The sequence below is a fragment of the Lotus japonicus genome, chromosome 1 (assembly GCF_012489685.1).
Source record: "Lotus japonicus ecotype B-129 chromosome 1, LjGifu_v1.2".
NCBI classification, from domain to species: Eukaryota; Viridiplantae; Streptophyta; class Magnoliopsida; order Fabales; family Fabaceae; genus Lotus; species Lotus japonicus.
Genome location: NC_080041.1, coordinates 67,753,981 through 67,771,979, shown reverse-complemented (window position 1 = coordinate 67,771,979; position 17,999 = coordinate 67,753,981). Strand labels below are relative to the sequence as shown.

The 17,999-nt window shown below is 37.9% G+C and overlaps 3 protein-coding genes across 3 annotated transcripts; 2 read left to right on the top strand and 1 right to left on the bottom strand.

Moving 5' to 3' along the window:
• The first annotated feature begins 2,437 nt into the window (after positions 1-2,437).
• LOC130741519 (probable inactive receptor kinase At4g23740) lies at positions 2,438-5,202 on the top strand. The gene is made up of 2 exons (XM_057594408.1): positions 2,438-3,897; positions 4,305-5,202. The coding sequence occupies exons 1-2, from the start codon at positions 2,661-2,663 to the stop codon at positions 4,943-4,945; spliced, it is 1,878 nt and encodes a 625-aa protein (XP_057450391.1). The 5' UTR covers positions 2,438-2,660; the 3' UTR covers positions 4,946-5,202.
• Positions 5,203-7,016: 1,814 nt separating this feature from the next.
• LOC130741535 (uncharacterized) lies at positions 7,017-9,310 on the bottom strand. The gene is made up of 4 exons (XM_057594409.1): positions 9,034-9,310; positions 8,602-8,920; positions 7,512-7,570; positions 7,017-7,319 (listed from the first exon to the last, which is right to left on the bottom strand). Exons 1-4 carry the CDS (start codon positions 9,209-9,211, stop codon positions 7,288-7,290), a joined length of 588 nt encoding a protein of 195 aa, XP_057450392.1. The 5' UTR covers positions 9,212-9,310; the 3' UTR covers positions 7,017-7,287.
• Positions 9,311-13,835: 4,525 nt separating this feature from the next.
• On the top strand, positions 13,836-16,501 carry LOC130741503 (ubiquitin-conjugating enzyme E2 10). The gene is made up of 5 exons (XM_057594407.1): positions 13,836-14,115; positions 14,229-14,308; positions 15,425-15,552; positions 15,921-16,025; positions 16,145-16,501. The coding sequence occupies exons 2-5, from the start codon at positions 14,239-14,241 to the stop codon at positions 16,286-16,288; spliced, it is 447 nt and encodes a 148-aa protein (XP_057450390.1). The 5' UTR covers positions 13,836-14,115; positions 14,229-14,238; the 3' UTR covers positions 16,289-16,501.
• Positions 16,502-17,999: the final 1,498 nt, after the last annotated feature.

Sequence of the window (17,999 nt, the reverse complement as noted above, 5' to 3'; positions counted from 1 at the left end):
TTTTTTACAAGGTTAGTGTAGTTTTAATTTTTTTTTACCAAATTAGTGCAACTTTTCATTTAATTACCAACATAGTGTAAATCGTCACTTGAAGTGGCGATATCTCTTTTTTTTTAATTTTTTATTGAAATCGTCACTCACAGTGGCGATATCTCTTTTTTTTTTTAATTTTTTTATTGAAATCGTCACTCACAGTGGCGATATCCTGTTTATATTTTTTTTTTTACTTTCTTTGTTTGTGACGGAATCGTATCCGTCACAAAATTCAAATATTTAATATAAAAGGTATTAGTGACGGAATGTGAAGAAAGATAGCATCCGTCACAACATTTCTAGCGACGGAATTCTTTTTGCGACGAAATATATTTCGTCTCAAAATCTTAGTGAATAATGAAAAAGAATTTAGCGACGGAAGTTGAAGTGTACATACATCCGTCACAAAATTTTTAGCGACGGAGTTTGTGACGGACAATTTTCCGTCACTAATAAACAAAGTCAAAAAAAATATTTTGGTGTCGCCACTGCTAGTGACGATTTCATAAAAAAAAAATTAAAAAAAAAAAAGATATCGCCACTTCAAGTGGCGATTTACACTATTCTTGTAATTAAATCAAAAGTTGCACTAGTTTGGTAAATTTATTTGAAACTTGCACTAGTAATGTAAAAAAGTCGACAACTTTGGTTGATCACGTCTTTGCATTTTCCCTGACAATCCTATTATTTTCCGTGGTCATAAAAATTCCTTGGCAATAAATTAACAATAAAAAAAATTAGGATAAGCTGCAGTCAGTCAACATGTTTTTTTTATATTTAAGTTTATGAAGGTTCTTTGTATGTGCCTATACAACATTTACATATTGTTTGATTTTATAAAATGAGGAAGGAATAAACGAAAAGGAAAGGAGGGAAATGGGATAAAAAAATGATTTATCGATTATGGTCAAAATATAACTTCTGAGCTTTCGCTACAAGTGTCTGTTGTTGATAATATTAACTAATTTCTTGTTTACATTAAGTAATAAATGACTTATTTCCATATGCATTTCATTCTCATTCTCATGAGTGTAAATTAAACTTTTGATCTTTTAATTAAGAGACAAAATAAGTTAACAACTGGTGACACCTCTCACTCTCATTATACGACTCTACACTCTAACAGGCTACTCTAGAAGCCAAATCCTTTAAAAATATCACATATATTAGCCTGCATATAATATTTGTCTCTTTCGTTACTCTAATGGGTTATTCCATTCCATATGCACAATCCTAATTCCACGGTATAAAATAATACTATATGTAGAATAGTAGCTAGCTTTTGGCTTGTAAATGATTACAGAATGAGTTTCTCTCACTTCATTTGCATGTGATGCTGCTGTTCCCGCAAGCATATACAGCTCATTTCCATCATTACCAATATACCATCAATGCAACGACCCCATTCTGGATTTCACCCTCTTAATTGCTTCTGGAATGGGATGGACCATGGAGCTTGGATCGACATTGACAAAATTGATTCTGGATAAAATTGGTTATATTCTACTAAAAGTGAGCACATTGTAAGTTTTGTATGATAATTTTCTGAAAAATTCAATTGTACAATTTTAGAATTAATTATGTTTGATGTAGAAACAATTATTTACTTGAGGCAAGTAGTATTGATTATGCAGTGGACCCAAACATTTTTATCACTTTCTTTGCTTACAGAGGTATTTTTACTTTGTTTTTTGTTTTTCAGAGGACACTGTTGATTGTATGTGAATCCTTAATTAACTAGTTTGGATCTTTGTTTGGTGAAGGTGTTCCTTGTCTCTACTTATGTAAGTATCAATAGTCACTTTCTCACTTATGTAAGTATCAATAGTCAAGTGCTCTTTGCTTTTTATTAGAGTAATCCTTTTTAGCTAAGTAGCTTTTTAACTACTAGTTAGCCAGCACACACAACTAATAAAAAATTGAAGGAAATAAAAAAAATAATCTCAACATTAGATTTGATTACTTTTATTCATATGATTATTTTCAAGTATTTAAAGCTTGTTAGTTGGTTGTAAAATTTGCTCTTCAATTCTTAACTTCAGGGTACCTTTGTTCAATTGGATTATGTCCAAAAGGCAAGAAAAGAATAAACCTTAGAGTTTAACACTTTCATGCTTTTCTTGTGAATACTAAAAAAAAATTCTGGTAAAAATGATTTATTTATCTACATTCAAAATTTTGGTCAGCATATGGTTATTGGCTGGCTATTAACAATAATGTTTTGTGTAAGAGAAGAGAAGAGAAAAAGATAAATGTGATGTGATATGAAAAATAGTGTGTGGTGTAAATATTGTTTTGCTGTCTATCAATCTGAAGTCTGAACTGTAATATTCAACTGTTTAATCAACTTTTAATTCAAAGTTTTGATTTCCATCATTTTTGAAGTCTCTAGAAAAATCAACAGAGTAGGTGAAGGTGAACCAAAAAAATTTCTATCAAGGTTAATTTCCATGTCAAACAAGAGCTGCTTACTTTGACCCCAAATTGTCTTATACTCCTGTGTATTATGTAATCCAACTTTCTTTCCACAGTTTAGGTTTCTTGTAAAAGTGATCAACATCTTGAGGAGAGAGCCTTTTACATCCAAGTTGTCTTGAGCTTTTGCTCTTGCCTCCTCAAGCCAGAAAATGGGCAAGAACAAGAAGCTAGCACTCTTGTTCCTTTCTATAGCTGCCATCGTTATGGAAGAAGCAATGTTCCACACTGTTGGAGCTGAACCAGTGGAAGATAAACAAGGTTTGCTTGATTTCCTTCACAGCATGAACCACCCTCCACACATAAACTGGGATGAGAACTCTTCTGTTTGCCAAACCTGGAAAGGAGTGATCTGCAACACTGACCAATCCAGAGTCATAGCTCTTCATTTACCTGGAGCTGGATTAAGTGGTCCAATTCTACCCAACACTCTTAGTCTCCTCACAGCACTTGAAATTGTGAGTCTCAGATCAAATGGGATAACAGGCCCTTTCCCTGATGGTTTCTCTGAGCTAAAAAACTTGTCTGGTCTCTATCTCCAATCCAACAAGCTTTCTGGCCATTTGCCATTGGATTTCTCTGTTTGGAAAAATCTTACTTTCATCAATTTATCCAACAATTCTTTCAATGGGAGCATCCCAATTTCAATTTCAAATCTGACCCATCTGAATTCTTTAGTCCTTGCCAACAACTCACTTTCTGGTGAGATTCCTGATCTCAATGTTCCCACCACCCTGCAAGAGCTGAATTTAGAAAACAATAACCTTACTGGGGTTGTGCCTAAATCACTTCTTAGATTCCCAAGTTCAACTTTTTCTGGTAATAATCTTACATCATCAGAAAATGCACTTCCTCCAGAAGCACCTAATGCAGATGTAAAGAAGAAAAGCAAAGGACTCAGTGAACCTGCACTGTTGGGGATCATCATTGGTGCTTGTGTTCTGGGATTTGTGGTGATTGCAAGTGTTATGATTGTGTGTTGCTATGACCATGCTGATGTATATGGCGAACCGGCGAAGCAACATAAAAAGGAAGCTTCTGGGAAAGCAAAATCTTCTGAAAGTCAAGACAAGAACAAAATTGTGTTCTTTGAAGGTTGCAATTTTGCATTTGATTTGGAGGATCTTCTGAGGGCCTCTGCTGAGATTCTTGGAAAGGGTAGCTTCAGCACGACGTATAAGGCGGCTCTGGAGGATGCAGCCACCGTGGCGGTGAAGAGGTTGAAGGAGGTCACTGCTGGGAAAAGAGAGTTTGAACAGCAGATGGAGGTGGTGGGGAGAATTAAGCACGAGAACGTGGATGCTTTGAGTGCATATTACTACTCTAAGGAGGAGAAACTTGTAGTATCTGAGTACCATCAACAAGGAAGCGTTTCTGCTATGTTACATGGTATGTTGAACTGAACTTTTCTCTCATCTGATAATTTACATCTAAAAATTGCTTCAGCTTCATTATCTTTTTCCCAATAGGCTGAAAAAATGGAAAATTAGTTTTGTGCAATCTTCTAAGTTCAAAGAATTTTTTTAGCATCCCTATTCATTCTCCAATGTCATAGCGCGTGTTTGGATCGACGTTATCACAATTGATTTTGGATAAATCGATTTTCTCAAAATTAATTATAGTAAAAGTAAAGTGATTTATGTTCAGATAAATTTATATAAAAAGTGGTGTTTAAAGTGTTTCGAGAAAAATAGTACCGATGACTTGATTTTGCTTAATATGTTAAATTTTCGTCCCCTCACTCGATTTTTTCACTATTTTTTTTTCTGATTCTGTCGTGGCTTTGCATCGCCCAGGCAAAAATGGCGAGGGGAGGATTTCTTTAGATTGGGACACCCGTTTGAGAATAGCAATTGGTGCAGCAAGAGGCATTGGTTACATCCATGCCCAACAAGGAGGGAAACTCGTCCATGGAAACATTAAAGCCTCAAACACATTCCTCAACTCACAAGGATACGGTTCTGTATCTGACACAGCCTTAGCAACACTGATGAGTCCATTACCCTCACCACCAGGCACGCGAACAGCAGGGTACCGTGCACCGGAAGTAACTGACACGCGCAAAGCAACACAAGCATCCGATGTGTACAGTTTCGGGGTCCTTCTACTCGAGCTTTTAACTGGGAAATCACCAACATATTCAGCAGAAGGCGAGCAAGTTGTGAACTTGGTGAGGTGGGTGAATTCTGTGGTGAGAGAGGAGTGGACTGCAGAAGTGTTTGATGTGGAGCTGTTGAGGTTTCCAAATATTGAGGAAGAGATGGTGGAGATGCTGCAGATTGGGATGGCTTGTGCTGCAAGAATGCCAGATCAGAGGCCGAAAATGAATGATGTGGTGAGAATGATTGAGGGGATTCGGAGGGGAAATACTGGAAATCAAGCTTCGCCCACTGAGTCTAGATCAGAAGCCTCTACACCAACAGTATATGCAACTTGAGACACTATTAAGTTCTACTTGTGTTCCATACATTCTTTTGTTTTGGTTGATAGTTCTTAGTTGTTTAGATGCAATCAGTGTTCTCAATTTGTGTTGTTGAGTGGAGAAATAGTATCGATCGCTTGGGTTTCTGAAGTTAGTGGTAAGTAATTAAGCTGCCACATTGAGTAGATGGCAAATCGAATTGGTTCTTTTGCTAATGACCAATGTATACTACTGATGTGTTTGGTTCAAGTGGTATATGTTTCATATCTCAATTTTGAATTTATGTGTGGAAAAAAAAAAACCATTAGGAAAACTAGCCCCACCAAAATGTGAATGTTGTCAAGTCAAATAGAATTGTCCCCTAGATGAATTGATTATTGTGCTATCGGGGAATCTTGGTTTCTCTGTATGCGATGCTTGTTGATCTGGGAAGGTTCCATAAAGAATGACAGTGGAATCCGAATTCTGATCAACTGTTGTTATGAACTTTATTTTTGGTGACTTCTTGTGGACACATATACGTCAATGAATTTTATTATAACCTTGGTTGTTAATTTCTGATCAACAACTATTTAAATATTTTATTATTTAAAGTGTACCCTTTCAAACAGATTTTTAGTATCAATTATTGACTGTTAATCATTGTACAGCCCTCTCATAAATTAATAGTTTTCCTTTTTCTCATGCTAAAATAAAATAAAATTAACACATAAAAATACAGGTAGTTCAACTACCGTAGTTGTATTATTATGAGTACTGACAAAATTTCCCACTCTTTGATTTTACAAAGTGAGGAGCTGAATACGTTCTGTAATGGAAGTAGATCTCTTTGATCGATTAACACATCAAAAACTGATTATAAGAGGATTAAAAAAGGATCCATGTGTTTGAAGAGGGGAAATGCAAAGCAATTGCACCCATGGGAAATGCTTGCTGGTACGAGTGTTTTCACCATTTGCCAATAATTCATCCACTTAATGGCTTTGCACTTTGCAGTAGCTAGATTGGGGATAAAATGATTGGGTTTGAGTTGCAATAAGAGTTCATGGTGCCAAGCAGAATTCTTTGTCAGTCACATTATTTTAATGAGCTCAAAACTCTTTCAGAAGAATTGGAGTAATACAGGTCAATGTATCTATTCTGTATTTCTGTTGAATCTAGTTGTGCAGCAGCACTGAATTCGAAATTGTATAGGGATCAAGACTATATACTTTGATTCTTGATGGGATTAAATGAGCAATTTAGTGGGTTAGATCTCAAGTATAACTAATGGATCCCTCGCCCCCTTTGAACTGTGTCTTTCTACACTTATACAACATCAGAGGCAATAAGGACTTGCACCTGAAGAAAATTCTCAAGCTATGATTAACGCAGCTGGTGGAAGAAAGCCATTTGGCAGAGGTAGGAGCAATTTCAGTCAGAAACAATGTGCTTACCGTGGAAAGTTTGGGCACACCACCAAAATGTGCTATAAGAAAGGTGGTTACCCTTGTGGGTCTTGGTTCAAGGGCTATTTTACAGCTAACAACATCACTGCTGAGAAAAATGATACCAAGATTCCTAACACACATGACACAGCTTCAGTCAAAGGGTTTCCAGCAAAGCGACAGATAGCCTGTTTTCACTCAAGAATTATACAAGGGACTTTTGTCAAAGAATATTGAAAGTACTCAAGTTTCTCACACAGCAAACCATATCTGTAGTGCTATACTGCTGTTCATTTTCTTTATTTCATAGCAAGAAAAAAATTTGGGAGTTAGATTTAAGAGCTTTGGATCATATCTGCTTCTCTGTAGGATGGTTTTCTTCTTATAAAGGAATCAGCCCCTTAAATGTGATATTACCAAATGAAAGAATCAGCTCTAATTTCGAATAAGGAGCAGGGTGACTCCCTTTAATACATACTTATATAGTAATTGAAGCTAACCAGCCACCAGAACAAACTAACTAACCACTTAACACACTAACTAATCAACTTAAAACTAACGGACTGGACTAACATTACACTCTGAATTCGTTAACTGGATAACAACATTGGGTAAATTTCTGCTTACAATTTCGCAAGCACACAGACAGAGGAAATAAGTTGTACACGAAATATAAAATATCACAACTTTCGTATTAGATCCAAAACTTGGATTTAATTCCATATCATACAAGACATACATCCAGCTGAATCTTGTTTCAAGGTGAAAACTGTAGAAGTTCTAATATCGGAATAACAGTGTAATTAAACCCTACGAAATGAAAAGCTATGCCCAAAAGAACTCTTCCCACATAATCAATAAAAAAAATCGCTTCCTGCACGTATCTCCTACCAAGTTTACAGAAACCATCACAAAAATTCAATATGAAGTTCATTGCCTAATAATTCTTGTTTTGACACCTCCTGAAATTTATTAAAACAGAAATAAGAGATTCAGAAAAATGCAGCAGAAAATACTATACACCAGAGAAATAAGAGTGAAGAGTGGGGACGTAGATGGTAAATGACAGTCCCTTTCCTTGCACCTCCCCAACCCTCATAAAATAAATAAAAAAAGACAAAAAAGTTGATAAGAACAAAAGTTTTGTAACATACCTTCAACTTCCTCAAATTCAATTTCCTTAACCAAGTCAGACGCTGCATTGTACTCAAACCTATAACGAGATGTAAAAGTTTAATCCTAGCTGTTAAAAGTCAATATTCAGAAGAATTTACAACAGTAAACTTTTATGAAGACAGCACAAAACACTAATCAAACATAGTGCAAACCATTTTGAACTTAGGGTCCAGAAATGTTACGTAAAGCCTTAGTTATTACAATTCCAACTATCTAATATAATTCCTGGAGTCAAGGGACTAGAGCATGCACTGGCGTTGGAGATATCCCAATGAAGGAAGGTTATGGTATCTCGAAGTGTCAATTTTATTCACATTAGAGCCTAATCTTATGAGTTTTGTGACAAAAAATTATGGGATACTGAGATGCATTCCTGAACATAGAGGAGGAGGCGGGCGGAGGAAATGGATAATCTTCTCAAATGGAATTCCATATGTTGGAGAATGAAGGATATAGCAATCAAGTAAAATCTTTTAAATAATATGACAAATTTAAGAGAGTTCCCATTTGCAACCCATCGTAGTTTGCACACATAATCAGTAACTTTGAATAGCTATAAGAATCATAACAGACAGAATCTTAAATCCCAGTATAGACAAAGATGAAATACCACAAATTTTGTAATAAAGGGATAACAAATCATATGACCCCTGGGTTTTATCTTTGTTTCGTAGAATAAAACATACATAAGAAGCACATAAAAAAAAATGCAGCTCAACCGAGTAACATGTAACCAAGATTAACATGTAGATACATTAATTGCCCTTTTCAGAGCATAAAATTTCAAAATGAAGAACTGCTAGAAAATTCAAACGTTACTAGAATGCCTGCCCAAATACAAAGACGGAAACAAATTCAGTACAAATTCACCCCAAAAATTTAAAGCTTTCTAGAAAGGTATCACTATATTGACCAACGTTCTGAACAATTTTGTGTTGAAATTTGACCAAAACATGCAAATCACATAAATAACAATGATTCATTAAAGACAAATATAATTAAAGTCAAGCAATAATCAACATTGGTGAGATAATGCAATAACAACAGGTGCATATTTATTCCAATTACCTATTAGAACAAACCACCTCGAGTTCATAATCAGAAGCTTTCCTAGTAGCTTCAACAAACGCGGCAACGATTTCACTCTTCCGCGCGCTCGCGATGAGCAAATCATACTCCGTCGGAATAATCACAGCCAAAAAATTATCACTCAATTTACTTAGACAAATCTTCTCAACAGCAGCAAGTGCAATCCTCCGTTTAAGCGAATCAGTCTCCGGGTCAACAATGTACATTGCGAAATCCGTAATCAACAGAATGCGGGTTTTCATCTTCCCTGAACCAGTGAACTTCAAAACCTTATCAGCAAACAGAACTTGCTGATCCCCTACACAAAACCAAAATGGAAACAACATTTATAGAATTTCATGAATTGATTGAAACACAAGATCTTCCTTGAATCGAAGTCACACATTGACATTGATTTAGGGGAAACCTAACCTTGTTTGTGCAAAATCTTGGTGAGATAGGGATGAGAAGGGACGTTGAGGTGGTCGCCTTTACAGGGAAGCTTGTCTTGAACGTCGTCGGGTTGAGAGGGATCATCGCCGCCGTGAACGTCGTCGTCTTGGGTGGTCGGAGGTGTGGGATCGCCGCCGATCTGGAACCGCCGCGACATTGTTGACTTGACGGTTTCGAAATGGAAAGCGGTTGGAGAGATGATGGAGATGGGTAACGAGTTGTGAGTTGAGATGAGCCAACTCGGTGAGGTGCGCGTGGTTTGGACGGTATAGCTGGTGGGGTGGACCCCATCCAGCTGGGTCTTATCTGGCTGCCTTTTACTTACGTGGATAAGTTTGTCTAGGTGCATCCACTTGGGACGCAATGCGTTGTTTGGTTTAGAGGGTGAGAAAATGAAGGGAAAAAATGTGAGAAGAAATAAAATGGATAGAAAGGGAGAGGTAAGAAAGAATTGCTTTTAAGATTGTTTAGCATGATTAAAATATAGGATAAAGAGAAGAGAAAAAAAAACAAGGTCGGCCCTCTTTTATTTGATTTGATTACGTTCATCATGCAAAGAGGAAAGAATTACTTTTTTTATCAAAATCAAAATATAATACACTTATCTACCTAAAAACTAAAAAAATTGTTTGTGGCGGCCTGAGATCAACATTTTTTATGAGGAGTAAATGAAATAGAATTAAAGTCGCTTAGGTCTCACAAAATTGGAAAAACCTTAAAAAGATGGTGAGATTTGCATAGTATCATGTTAGAACAACCCTCAACTCTTAAGTTAGCTTTGGTGGTGTGGTTCTCCCAAGGTTCTTATTAATATGGTATCATAGCTTATATCTTAAATTCATTTGTTGTGGAGACCTCACATATTTGAGCCACCTGTTGATGTTCATTTATATGCTTTAAATGTCCAATTCCGGGCGTGAGAGGTGTGTTAGAAGTCTTACATTGACTAAAGATATACCCAAATAAGTTTATTAAGGGTAGAGCAACCCTCAACTCTTGAGTTAGCTTTTGAGTTGAGTTAGGTCTCTCTAATTCTAATATATCATATGTTCCGTAATTAAATATGGTTGAATAAACTCTCATTATTTCTCTCTCTTCCTTTCCATTAAATCCCAAATAACAAACTGTTACGCATATAAATAGGGATTGACCTTGTAATTGAGATATGTTGAATATTGTTGAGATAATGAAACTCCTTCTATCCCTTTGTTCTCTCTTCTCTGTCCCTATTCCCTCTCTTCTCCTTTTCTGAGATTCTGGTTGTATCATTGGTATCAGAGCACCGATCCGATGCACCTGAACCAGAAAAAAAATGGATGCGTGGTGGATTTCATTCGAACAGATGTGCGAGAAGAACGAAGAAAGACACCGGCGCTTGGAAGCGGCAGCGGCGTACGAGAGACACGTCGCAGAATACGAGCGATACATGGCGGCGTATGAGCGATACGAGGCGAAAGCAGCAAAGGTCGCTGAACTTGAAGCCGCAGCGGAGCGCGAGGCCATAGCCGCAGAGGAGCGAGAAGCGGCAGCGGCGGTAGAACGAGAAGCGAAAGCAGAACGAGAGCGTGCTACGCCTGAGGCTGAAGAAGACGCGGCGGAGAAGTATGAACAATCGGCGACGGTCGCCGTCTTCTTCGATTCTTCAAAGGCGTTTTCGTTTGGGTTCCTGAACGAATCCAGCGTTCTTCTTAAAATCAACGCCGTTCTTCCTCAATTTGATGTCGTTCTACTCCAATTTCGTGATTTAGGGCTCGAAATTGTTCTTCCCCAAATCAGTGATTTAGGATTTGCGGTTTCGCCCAAAATTGGGAATTCTGTGCTCAGCGGGTCGTCCTGGCTGATTCCGGTGGTGATTCAGCGATTGACGGCGCGGGAAGGCCTCCATGGAAGCCTCCTGATGCGTTCTTTTGCAGCGGCGAACTGTGCTTCTTGGCTGTAGATTCTTGGCGACCGGTCCTTTGTCCACTATGGAAGCCGCCAGACATATCTACCTTTACAGCGACAATCATGGCTTCTTGATCAACGAGTCTTGCAAGATGGTCACGGCGAGGAGACCACCGGCGAAGCCGCCGGACTTCGGCGTGGGATGAGACATGGTGGCAGAGGCACCTGATACAGAGAACAAGAGGGAAGGGACGTGCGTATGTGTTTCACCGCAGAGCGAAGGAAGGGGGCTGGACCCCTCTCCCACCCGAGAGGGCCATGCCCAAACCGCTGGAGTTGGGAAGAAGCTGGGCCTTGCACCTGTCTTGATCTGGTTTTGGAGCCCATTTCCATTTTATTTTGTTTTGTTTGTTTCCTTTCAATTTCCTGTTGGGTTTGAGTTGTATTTTCATTTTTTTTAGGGGTGTTTCATTCCATATTGTTGCTTAGATTCTTGTACTCTTGTTTCATTTAGTTTAGTTGTTCATTTTGTGGATTGAATTTTGATGAGTTTCCTTGAGGACAAGGAAAATTTTAAGGGGAGGGATATGTTACGCATATAAATAGGGATTGGCCTTGTAATTGAGATATGTTGAATATTGTTGAGATAATGAAACCCCTTCTATCCCTTTGTTCTCTCTTCTCTGTCCCTATTCTCTCTCTTCTCCCTCTCTGAGATTCTGGTTGTATCACAAATAATGTTTAAGTGAAACATTAGACTAAGGGGTGAAAGCTCTTTTTTTTAGAAGCTACTATAATAATATTAGGGTGAGTTTGAGTAAAAGACTTATATATGACTTATTATATAAGTTATAAATCATAAGCTAACTTGTGAAACTTATTGAAATAAACTCAAAATTTCATATATGTTGGCATAAGCGCTTATTTATAAGAAAATATGCACAACTCACTTAACCTAAGCTTCTTGCTTCGACTGGTTCTTCGAACGTTAACTGTTTTCCCTACTTTCAAGGGGTGAACCATTATATGATTTTATGCACTTGCAAACCTTCTAGAACCTTTGTAAAATATCTTTAATGTGGGCCTGAGGCCTATGTACCTTTCTCCAATTTTTTCCAAGTTCAAACCTTAAACTGATTTATGTCTCACTTGATCGACCACCCGCACTCCTTTGGCTAAAACCACACGCAGCTCCTTTGCCATGCTGACAAGTAAGACGTTTAGACTATTTTCTAGCCGTTAAGCATTTTTGGGTGCCAACAATGTTGTTATACCAAATAAATCTATGAATGTTTTGAAAATAAACTCAAAATAACTTACAAATAGGTAATAAGCTTATTCAAGCACTTGCATCAACACTCATATTATAAGATAAACTCAAAAAAACTCTTCTAAATACGATTTTTTTTTTCAATTAAACATGTCATCATTCACATCAAGTATTTATATCAACTATATAAAATATTCAAAAGATGAATAACTAATTTTATATTAATGGTTGTATAAAATTTTAGCCCCTCGAAATATATCCTTTGTCTGCGTTATGGAAAACTGGACCGACAATGACGGTAGGTCCTCCGCTTGGCTCGCATTTGAATGAGGCATGTCGAATCTAAGATGCGCTTCGTCCTCAGACTTTGGACTTAACGTCTTGCGGGCATGTGAACCGGCAACAACGACGATCTCTGCTTGACTCGCGTCTAAAAAGGTCTGCTGAGTCAAACTCACCTTAGAGCATCTCCAATGGAGTCCTTATTTTGAGATCTTAAAATAAGATCCGGGTCTTATTAGATCCCACCATTGGAGCTATCCTACATGACATGAGATCTTAGCAAAAGTTAAGATCCGTGCCTTAGCTCAGGTACTCTCAAATGTGGGATCTTAAATAAAATAATTTTTTTTTTCTCTTTCAATACCATAATAACCAAAATGAAAAATAAGGAGGGAAATAAATAATATAAATATATTGGGTATTGTGGGCCCGGTCAAAAGTAAAATAACATCTCAACCACTAGAGTGAAATGTGCATAGAGACCTTATGAGTGTTTTAAATCCTATGTGACAATCTGGGCCCACAAAAAATGAGTAAAGTCCCAAAATAAGTTCCTATCATTGAAGATACTCTTACACTCACATGAAAAATAAAAATTAAAAATATGGACGCGAATCAAAACGTATTCAAGAATTTCTACACTGGAGTGGTTGGAATAAAATCTTTAAGAATAAAAAAAATACATCAAAATACATATAATTAACAAAGAAACTAATTAAATTTTTTGGGGGACAGCAGTAACCTCTATCGACACTGGATATTTTGCATAAACGAAGTGGCCGGCGCATGGAGCAGTTAAAACCGGCGCCGGAACGCGGCAACATAACACAATTTGGACAATTGTGTATTTTCAACCCCTCAGCCTAGTAGGCAGTAGCTAGCTTTAAACGACGTCGTGAAAAGGGAAAGTCACAGTTATTGAATGATTGACGTATAATTAATATAATAATAGCCAGTTCAATGAACTAATGAAGTGCGAATCCGAATCCCGCAGCGCAATACAAGAGCGTTTCCCTTTTGGCAGCCACCAGTTTTAGCTTTCTTTTTTAGACACCCACCGTCACCGTGTAAGGAAAAAGAGAATTGGATTTTCGTACACCAAACGCCACCTAGGGACCCACACCCCACCCCTTTCGGAAATATAAATAATAATTAATTAATGGGAATAAAAACAACAAAAAACTCAATAATAGCGATATTTCTTTCCTTCTCATAAAAAAAATAAAATAATAATAGCGATATTGGTGGTGGTGGTAATAGATTAGATCATTAGATGAAAATAATAAAATATATAGAAGAGAATTATTATTAGAGGAGAAAGAAAGAGCTGTTCAAAGTAATAAGGAAAAGAAAGGAAAGGAAAAGGGGAGGAAGGAAAAGAAAGGGAGGTGATCAGAGAAAACGAGTGGATTGATAATTGATTCGTCACCTCCATCCACAGACGACAATTATAAAAACTCCTTTCCTTCTCTCTCATTTCTCTCTTATTTCTTCATTCCATTTGATTTGTTTTACCCTCTTCTACAAATACAACAACAAATCCAATAACCCAAACAAGGATCTCTCTCTCTCTCTCTCTCTCTCTTTCTCTGTTGCTTCTTTTTCTTCTTACCTTAGGAAGAAAGGTATGAACCGTTTTCAGATTCTCTCTATCATCTTGCTTGTTTGTGTTGTTTCTCTCTGATCTGATCTGATCCGATCTGAGCTGATTTTGATTTTGATTTTGGATTTTGATTAGGTTTTTGGCGATGGCGTCCAAGCGGATCTTGAAGGAACTCAAGGATCTCCAGAAGGATCCTCCTACCTCATGCAGCGCCGGTAATCTTCCTCACTTTTCTCGTTTTGCAATTTTTCGATTTTCGAATTGGTTCAATTTTGATGCGTGTGTGTATGTCTGGGCTAATTATTTACGATTCTTGATTTTTTATCGCTAATTTTGGTGTTTGTCTGGGAAATTATCGTGTTTCTTTTAATTTTTTCGGAATTGGGAATGAATTGACGCCGTTGACTTGATGATGCATGCTGAAAGCAATCAATTGTGCTAATTTCATGACTATGCTGTGCAGGGAGGAAGTTTTGTATGATTTCTTGTTATGTGGATTGTTGAAGAAATTGTTGTGGTTTTGTAGATAAATTGTTGTGATCTTGTCCATAACAGCATTTTTTTATAGGAAAATTACGATTCTGTGCTCCTGCTTTTTCAATTTGAATTATAAACAGATTCTGTGAATGTTTAAGCTTACAATTAGTTTTATTGTTTGTTTTGCATGATTAGTGGTGAATCTATTTTCTGGATCATGTCTCTGTTATGTGCTGATTACTTGTGTGTTTCTTGCCTAATAATTGGGATGAGGAAATCGGAATTGCTGCAGTTGAGGATTGATATGTATTGAAATTGTACTTTTTATCCTGAGTATAGTCCAGCTGTTGTCAAAATTAACAATCTGTATAATCTTTGATTTTGTTTTTAAGTGTGCACTAAGTTATAGCTGTTATTTGATATTTCTCACATGAATCTCTGCTCCCACTAATAGGAGACTCAATTAGAGGGATGGCTGAAACTATTTAGTCTGCCAAGTTCCTTAAAATCAATTCAAGATTTTCATTTGACCTTGGTCTTCATTGTTTCAAACAAATCAATGGTATAATTCTACTGCATGTTTGAAAAACAATAACATTTTGTGGCTACTTAGAGAGGTTTTGGAAGAAAAAAAATGATTATTTCCCCTGAATTACCTGATCTGAATCATGTTGTTGGATAAAACTTTGTCAAATTGCTTTGGTTACTTCTCATATATATGTATCAGCTGGCTATATAAGCCCACCCATTCACTGCTTGGTTGCTTTGTCCAGACTAGTTATGCATTGGTAGCATTTAGAAGAACTATGCACTCATCCCCCCATGTTTTGACTGTTTGTTTCAAAACATTGCAGGTCCTGTTGCTGAAGACATGTTTCATTGGCAAGCAACAATTATGGGTCCTCCAGACAGTCCTTATGCTGGAGGTGTTTTCCTAGTAACTATCCATTTCCCTCCGGATTACCCCTTCAAGCCACCCAAGGTTTGCAATCATTAAAATATCTATTTATTCTGTAATTTTTCTCCGCCGTCTTTAATTCAGTACCAGTTAAGTTATAAATGATGCTGTGATACATCTGTTCCCCATTTATTTAGTTTGTTTGGAGAATTTCTGTTCTCAGGGAGCATTTTTTAATACTGAATGCTTTTTCAAAACACTCATTTCCTAGCATGAAACAAAATTTATGTTTGTTTCCGAAATTTCCTAAAAGAAAACAAATCCATTGCAGATGGCTTATACTGTTGAAAACCTTTTGGATATAGAGGACTTCTTTTCTGTATGCCACCATGAGCACCATATAACTCCTGCTAATCTCTTTTCTATACTCATGGAATGTGAATATCTTGCAGGTTGCATTCCGGACCAAGGTATTTCACCCAAATATCAATAGCAACGGAAGCATTTGCCTTGACATATTGAAGGAGCAGTGGAGCCCTGCACTAACCATTTCCAAGGTCTGTTTATTGATTATTTTTCTTTATAAGAACAGCTCTTACTCCTGTTATATATTTTTCTTCATCTTCCAAGGACTCTAAACTAAAATATCACAATTTCATCTTCCTCAAATGTTTAGGTGTTGCTCTCAATTTGTTCCTTGCTAACGGACCCAAACCCTGATGATCCCTTGGTCCCTGAAATCGCCCACATGTACAAGACAGACAGGAACAAGTATGAGTCAACTGCCAGGAGCTGGACCCAGAAATATGCCATGGGCTAAGTGACCTGTGATATATGTGAGGGAGAGCCTTTTTACTTCACAGTATTTAGGCCAAACAGCCTTGTATGAATATTTTTCGTCTTCAATCATGAACAGATTAATGAAGGCCCATCCAATTAAAGATGATTGGGGGAAAAACGTTTCTCCTGCTGTTTGTATTGCAAATGTTAATTTTGGAACAGTGAAATGTGGCCAAATTGAATGTTCGCTCTAGTTTTTACCTGTCTTGATACTTGATAGTGCCATTGCATATTCAATATTTTTTTTCCTGGATTTGATTATTTGTTTTTGTTTTAAACCACGGGAACCCAAAAGATGAACCCGTGTTAGTCATGCGCTTGGTGGCGGATTTGATCTACTAGTTTTTATTCTCTTCTTTGGAAAAACTACAAACACAAAAGCTAAGAGATGCCCATAGAATCCCTCAATTACAGGTGGCCCAACTCATGAGGATGGGGGGTCATGAGGAGGGGGTAAGGGGGGAATCCGGAACGCAAACCCCACTATGCTGACCGCTAGCTCCCATCCTGGCCAACCGATCTGCTACCAAATTGATATCCTTGCTGATCAGCACCAGCTCTACCATCCAATCACGCACCTGCCACTCCCTTATTTCTGCAATAACTGGCGCGAATCTGCCCACTTCATCATCTGCTATTGCACGAGCCAACTCGGAGCAATCCAACTCAATTACCACACACCTAAACCCCCTGTTCCAGGCTACTTCGCACCCATCCCTTAAAGCCATAGCTTCGACCTTAAAGCCATAGCTTCGACCTCAAACGCACTACCACCCACAACAAAAAACTGAACCCAAACAGTCACATCCTTGCAGTATCTCTGGCCACCCCGCCACCACCCATTACGTTCCTCACCTCACTATAACTCCCATCCACATTAAGTTTAATTCTTCCATTCTCCGGCGGCCTCCACTTCTCCACCATGAGCCAATATGCATCAATAGCACCCTGGGAATCCATAACCTCACTATAACTCCCATCCACATTAAGTTTAATTCTTCCATTCTCCGGCGGCCTCCACTTCTCCACCATGCATCAATAGCACCCTGGGAATCCATAAAGATCGCAAATTCATCATGGTCATGCCTAATCGGTCTCCATGCGTCCTGAATACTCCAGGAAGATTCTCAAAAACAATGTTGTTCCTCCATTTCCACACCCCCACAGAGCCGCCAATGATTTAACACCCCAAGGTCCACGAGCTTGCCTCCCAATCTAATCAGCTACCTCTTGGGTAAAGAAGCCAACCAGTTCACTGCTCTCATCCTATTCAAGACTTCCCTCGAGTGTGGACAATCACGAAGGCAATGCACGATGGACTCTGTCTCTGTCGAGCAACGAGAACAAGCCACCGAAGGGGACATATGGCACCTATTCCAGTACTCATTTTACCTGAAGAGAATTATGCAAGATGACCCAGACAAAGTATTTTACCCTTTTTGGAATTAACCTTCAATTTCCAAACCCATTCCCATGTCCCCATTACTCTCCTTTTCCTGCAGCTAGGTATATGCTTCTCTAGTGGAATAGCAACCCTCCACACTACTTCCCCAAACCCACATATCATCTCTATTATCATTCAAAATCGGTTCTAGATTCAGGAGCTTCTGTTCTACCTCATCTGGGATACTTGTATATAGCGATCTGAGGTCCCATTTTTCTTCTTTCACCATGTCCCTCATCACAACTCT

Coding starts and splice junctions, on each gene's coding strand:
- LOC130741519 (XM_057594408.1), top strand. CDS start 2,661: ATGGGCAAGAACAAGAAGCTAGCACTCTTGTTCCTTTCTATAGCTGCC. Junction 3,898..4,304: donor CGTTTCTGCTATGTTACATG/GTATGTTGAACT, acceptor TGCATCGCCCAG/GCAAAAATGGCGAGGGGAGG.
- LOC130741535 (XM_057594409.1), bottom strand. CDS start 9,211: ATGTCGCGGCGGTTCCAGATCGGCGGCGATCCCACACCTCCGACCACC. Junction 8,921..9,033: donor CAAGATTTTGCACAAACAAG/GTTAGGTTTCCC, acceptor GGTTTTGTGTAG/GGGATCAGCAAGTTCTGTTT. Junction 7,320..7,511: donor TGAATTTGAGGAAGTTGAAG/GTATGTTACAAA, acceptor AATAAATTTCAG/GAGGTGTCAAAACAAGAATT.
- LOC130741503 (XM_057594407.1), top strand. CDS start 14,239: ATGGCGTCCAAGCGGATCTTGAAGGAACTCAAGGATCTCCAGAAGGAT. Junction 14,309..15,424: donor TCCTACCTCATGCAGCGCCG/GTAATCTTCCTC, acceptor AAAACATTGCAG/GTCCTGTTGCTGAAGACATG. Junction 16,026..16,144: donor CTGCACTAACCATTTCCAAG/GTCTGTTTATTG, acceptor TCAAATGTTTAG/GTGTTGCTCTCAATTTGTTC.